At 52.7% G+C, this 6283-nt stretch overlaps 1 protein-coding gene across 1 annotated transcript in view; it reads left to right on the forward strand.

The window, feature by feature from the left end:
• The window catches only part of LPCAT1 (lysophosphatidylcholine acyltransferase 1), a 66347-nt gene extending 62792 nt beyond the window's left edge, over nt 1-3555 (forward strand). Inside the window, exon 14 of the mRNA XM_032279149.1 lies at nt 413-3555. Within this exon, the coding sequence (XP_032135040.1) occupies nt 413-597 (185 nt within the window). The 3' untranslated portion in view covers nt 598-3555. The remainder of the gene's footprint in view (nt 1-412) is intronic.
• The last annotated feature ends 2728 nt before the right edge of the window (nt 3556-6283 follow it).

The raw sequence follows: 6283 nt of genomic DNA on the forward strand, positions 1-6283 counted from the left end.
AGGGGACACACGGCCCCCCGTTGTCAGGAGTAGGTAGGGGACACACGGCCCCCGTCGTCAGGAGTAGGTAGGGGACACATGGCCCCCCGTCGTCAGGAGTAGGTAGGGGACACACGGCCCCCCGTCGTCAGGAGTAGGTAGGGGACACACGGCTCCCCGTTGTCAGGAGTAGGTAGGGGACACGGCCCCCCGTTGTCAGGAGTAGGTAGGGGACACACAGCCTGCACCTGTTGTCAGGGTGACCACAGTGCACGGCAACCCCTCTCCACCCTGAAAGCATCCATTTCACAGATGATTCTAACCCTCCCCCAAGGACGTGAGGTGGACACTCACCAGGGCCCTGGTAAAACAGCCCCCCAGTCCTAGAAGTCTGCCCCTCCCCTCGTAACCACAGGCCCCCTCGTCTCTCCAGCCGACTTCCACAGGTTTGCAGAGCTGTACCCGGACTTCGCAGAGGAGTACCTGTACCCGGAACAGACGCATTTTGAAAGCTGTGCGAAGACCCCACCTGCGCCGATCCCAAACGGTTTCTGTGCCGATTTCAGCCCCGAAAACTCGGACGCTGGGAGGAAGCCCGCTCGGAAGAAGCTGGATTAGGACTGAGGGCTGCGTGAGACTCGGCCCTTCCCGCGTGGCCGTCACCGCCACGAGCCTCTGAGAGTGACCTCGGGGCCCCGCTCCCCACTCCCGCTGTCCTGGCACTGCCTTCGGCCCGAGTTCCAGGGACCGCGGGGGCTGTTCTTATTCTGTTCCTTGGTGAAGAGTCTGTTGCAGAACCGGCGCTTACTGTGCGAGAATCGGAGGGCACGCACGCGGACCCCCGCCTGGCCTGGACTCTGGGGTCAGGTTCCCTGCCCGGCTGGGGGCACCGTGTCGCCCGGTGCTCTCCCACGGGGTCCTGGTTTGCAGTCTCTGTCACAGCCTCTTCCAGCGGCACTGTGCACCGGGCGGGCCTTCGTGCACACTCAGCACCCACCTGCCACACGGAGCGCGCCTGCCTGTCGCTCTGGCACGAAGCCTCCGGATCTGCAGCCTGGCAGGGCCGCCGCCCAGTTTCTCAGTGTTTCTACCGCGTGCGGGAGCTCATGAGTATTTTATAAACTCCATTTAGGTACTTCAGGAAACATGCAGCATTTTTTTAAAAATGGAAATTGTTTTCTACTTCATTTTTCCTTTTAGGGTCAAGGGATATTTATTTATAGGCCTTTTTTTTAATAGAATCTGAGGCTGTTTGGGCTTTGACTTAAATTTCCATCAGGTCTCTCTCCAGCAGGTAATCCCTCTCCTGCTGGGTCCCCTCGGGGAGGTGTGAGCTCAAGGACCCAGCCCCAAAACACTTTTCCTGCTTTTCTTAATCCTTTTCCAGTCCCCTCTTTTTTATAAACGTTGCCAGTTTGCTGTTTCTGTTTCGTCATGACGTCATCCACTTCACTGTAGCCTACATTCCAATCCAAGGTTGGATATTGTTCAGATGAGCTGGGCCGAGCTGGGAACTAAAGGCGGCCTCCGCCCTGCCACTCCTCCCTGGCTTGGGGGCCGGGTCCCTGCTGGAAGCTGCTGCATCTTCCTCTCAGCTCCCGTTTCCATGGTGACCGGTGTGACACAGCCACCCCGGCATGGCTGACCTTCCTGCCCTGCAGAGAGAAGCCGCAGCCTCTTGCCTGTGGAAGGAGATGCTGGGCAGCGCGGTGCGGAGGGTGACGGGGATGTCTGGTGACAGCCGCGCAGACAGCGCACCTCCCTGCAGCGCTGCCTCCCAGCACCGGGGTCGCGGGCACATCCTGCTGAGCGCATGGGTCCTGCCCCCTCTCAGAGTCAAAGGTGAAGGGGCTTCCAGGCACTGGGGTATTGGGGTGTCACCTGAAGTCCTTGTGATGTCACTCTGCTTCATCATTTTCTATGACGTGATTAGAACCCATTCTTCAAGCACAATAATCGTCACAGACTGCAGTTGGCTTCCTAAAGCAAAGGCTCCAGGTTTGTTTGGAAAATTTTTTTGATTTCTGAAATGAATTGATTTTAATATTTGGGGCATCTCTATAGAAAGTGACCAGTAAGTACAGGAAAGCAATGTTTACTAACTTCCTCAGAGAGATTCGCAGTACGCGTTTCTCCACTGACAGATGCTTGAAAACAAACAACCTTCAGCTCCTTTTCAATCTCCTTGACTTGCTAGCGTGGACACTGCCAGCCAGGCCAGACGGGGACGGAGGAAACCGAAGTTGATTTCAGGGCTCTGGGCCTGTTGGACACGGAAGAAATTCTAGGGTAGCCTTGGTAGCTACCAGTCATTGATTTTAGAACTGGAGAATGCGAAGATTCATTTTTAAAGGAGAAGAGCCTGCACATGGCCAATGACGGAGGCGAACAAACTAAGATATTCTGAGGGAAGGGACCCAGGCCACCCCCTTCCCTGCAGGTCTGCAGATGAAGGGTTTTTTGAATGAAATGCCACCGTGCATTTTCAGAAAAAATCTCTGATAGCCAGACTTTAAATGGATGTTTGTTCCTCCCGATTCTCTCTTCTCTTGTGTGGTGACTTAGAGTTGGTGGGTATTCAGAACTGTGAATGTACATAGCGTTGAGTCAGATTCCTCGTGTGTGTGAAGGGACGTGGCGGGCCTCCTGGTGGCCTGGGAGCCAGGCCGTGGCAGGTGCAGCATGGCCCAGGCCTGCGGGGGCGTGAGGGCAGAGGGAGGGTCGCCGTGAAGGAACTTGGGATTTTCAGTGGAATAAATAAAACATACTGTCTTCTATACCTGGGAGTGATGTTTTGTGTGGGTTTTTAATTAGAAGGGCAACAGCAGGCATTGTGACAGGAGAACCCATCCAGACGAGATTTTCTTAGTGTGGTTCGAGCATGTTTAGAAAACACAAGAATTGAAATCCTGTATTTAAAAAAGCCGTCTTTGGGGCAAAGGGATGCTCTGGAGTGCTTTGGTATTTTGCAGACAGTAGCCGACATTACGGAGTTCAAACATGGATGGCTGTTTGCGTGCCTTCTTTCACTTCTCAGTTTTAAGCACATGCACTTAAGCATGTTTTGTCAAGCAGAGAGGACAATGGATCTGGCATTCAGTCCAGTTGAATCAGTAAAAGGTTTGGAACTAGAAGTAAAAGATGGGTCTCACCCATTACACTCCCCAAAACCGCATGTGAAGAATCAAGATTGTGTCTCCACCAGCGTCAAGGATGGAAGAAACCTTAAGAAAAGGCTGCCAGCGGCCAATCTACAGTCCTTTCTCCTCCTTCATACTTTGAAAAACTTAAGTTTCAAAGTTCACCACCCACCACCAGGCATTTCCCTGTGTAAAACGACGGGGGTGCTGAGAGGCTGGAAAGTGAATCGTCATATTGTTCAGGAAGGTAAGTCTCGGACATGGGCTACCAGTGAGCTGTGCAGTCTGACATTCAGTGAGAGCAAATATGCACCAAAATGACATCATTTCGAGTAACAGCAGTTTTTCCTTATTTCTTCCTGCTTGTACGCATTTGCCATTTTTTACATAAATGAGCACTGCCTTTGAAATTGAATAAGTGTGTCCAAGCTTTCAAGTACAGCAAGGGTTAAAACAAAGACTAGAGCTGCACATCCACGGCCGCGCTGGACGGTGCAGCTCCTGCTAAGACCCGGCTGGTGTGAGACCAAAGAGGAGGAGCGGCTGGCTCTGGGCGCAGGCTGTGGGCAGGGTGGCCGTGCCTGGCATGTGCACATGGGCAGGTGCACAGCAGGGTAACTCGTGGTAATGAAGGTGGGGCCCTCAGGAAAATTGAACCCAGTCCCGGTGTTCACGCAAGAGTTGACATGGCCGTACCTGCTGTGCCGGAGACTCCATCAGGACCAGGGCAGAGAGAATGGGCTGGTCCTCCCGGCCAGCCGTTGCTGCTGCCACCGCATGCTCATCCTAACCAAAGCTGGCTGGGAGCAGAGGGCCCCTGGGCCATGAAGCAGAGCTGAGGATGTAGGAAGCAGGCCTGAGGGCAAATGGGGCCGTGAATGACCAGCACCACCCTGCCTGTAGCTGCTCTGTGTCCACAAGTAAGCCACACACCTCAGACATCTCCTAACACTGCTGCATTCACACCATCAAACACCGGTGCTGTGACTTTCCCCAGAAAAAGTAAAGACCCACGCGTCTTCCTCGCCACATTGGGGGGATGCTGATTCCTGGTACAACTACAAACCCTCTGGATATTCTCTGACATAAAAAAAACTAAGTTTCAAAGTTCACCATCCGCCACCACTAATATTCCCTGTGTAAATAGTAGGGGATGCTGAGAGGTGAGAAAATGAGTAATCAGTTAACAAATGGCATGCCTGCTCACAGGCTCAAATGCACATACACGTAGAAATGTTCACATCCACACATGCTCACAATCACAGGCACATGCGTCTGCACACGCGCTCACATGCTCACGTATGAGCACATCACATGCACACACGTTCATGGGCACACATTCCCGTGCAGGCACATGCACAACTAATGCACACACATTTACTTACATGCTCACACACACCCCACACAAAGAGGACAGCCTGTGTCCCCGCCACTGTCCTCATGCTGTGGCTAGCTGTGAAGCTGCGATCAGCGTCTACACCTTCCTCCTTCCACTACCCATTCCACGTTTTCTTGACCCTAAGCAGTACCTTGGATAGTCAAGGTTCTTTACGCAGTGAGAGGACTCAGATTTTCATTCCAGTGTGTCTGAAGCAGTTGTCATCTTGCCGTTATTCGTCCCAATACTAGTTGTGAGAGCACTGAGAAGTGCCTGAAAAAAGCTCCAAGATCAGGTTAGCCATCTCCATGGACACAGCATGCTTTTCTTGATCTATTAGCTAAGTGGCATGAGCAGCCCCAAAGAGCTGATGACCGTCTGAACTTCCAGTGCAGTAGATGGATCACTGTGGTCCCAGCTGAGAGCATTCCAGCCTTGGGAACTAGGACCTTGAAAGCAAAAGAGCCCAACGTCACAAACAAGAAAAGCAAAAGTACGTGAATGGGCTTATCAGCCCACCTAGGATAATTGATGCTGCAGTAGCAAGTGTACAGCAGTGAAACTCAGGGCTCAGCTAAATAGATGTGGTCCTCTCCCGTCTCTCCCAGGCAGGTCAGCTGCAGCTCTGCTCCATGTCACCATCTGCATCGACCCTAGCACAGCAGCCCCTCCTGGGACTCAGCCAGTCAGACAGCATTGGGAAGAGAGAGGTGACAACCCTGCCTAGATGCCAACTCTTCCACACAGATGTAAAACACAGCAGGCCCCCTTCCTAGTTCATGGGCCACAGTGAGCCACAGGGATGCAGCTGCATTCACCAGCCAGGGACATGCAGCCCTGCAGGGAGAGCCCCTGAAAGGAAATGCAAGGATCTTCTGAACAGCAGCACTGCCCACCCTGCAGTAAGTGCTAGATGGGGGAGTGAGCAGGGCTGGTTCCAGTTTCACCCATTGGCATTAAATAAATTATTCTGGCTATGAAATGGTGCCGTGTCTTGGTCCAAAGTTCGAGGCACCATCCCACCCATCAGGACAGCAGTCCAGTGTTGCAGGGCACTGCCTCCCACGGGCGGCACACCTGAAGCTTCAAGAAGTCATCGCCATGCTTTATCAGACTCACCACCTCTGGGTGATGGGAAATGGGGGGATTCCAAGTGTTTACCTGTGCCCATGCTGCCTTTGCTGTAAACTAAATTCCTTAACAATGCCACAGGAGGTGGACAATAGTGAATAAGCCATTCATCAAGCCACAGACGGTGCTGGCAGAAACACTAACAGCAAAGACACATCCATATCTGGAATAAGGGAGCAGTGAAACCAGGAGATATTCCCCTCCCTGATGGAAGAGTCCAGTGAGATCAGCCTCCTCCAGGGGGCTGAGTAAGCAGGGTCCCTTGCCCAGGAACAGTTCCTAGGGCTAAGTGTGGGACCCTGCTTCTGACAGGTTGTGAGTTCAGTGATAACTGCATCAGCCAAGGCTACTGTTGATGGGTCAGCTGTTTGTTGTGGATCCACACTCAGTCTCCATCCCTACTTCCAGTTCCAGCTTGTGAATGGTTCTACTAGGTAAACACTGGGTTGGCTGGAAAAAAGGCAGGCTGACATCCATCGCCCGTGTCGTACCCTGATGGAGACTGTAGTAGATTAGACTCAACAAGACAAACTATTAGTGAACCTGAAAATACAGCAATGTGTGATCCCAGTGAAGTACAGGGAGAAACAGACAGAAATGAGGCCTGAGCAGCCATGGAATAATGCCACAGGCCTATCCCATGTGACTGGAGCCC

This window comes from Sapajus apella, unplaced genomic scaffold (genome assembly GCF_009761245.1).
Source record: "Sapajus apella isolate SASKATOON/1434 unplaced genomic scaffold, GSC_monkey_1.0 scaffold11, whole genome shotgun sequence".
Classification (NCBI taxonomy): domain Eukaryota; kingdom Metazoa; phylum Chordata; class Mammalia; order Primates; family Cebidae; genus Sapajus; species Sapajus apella.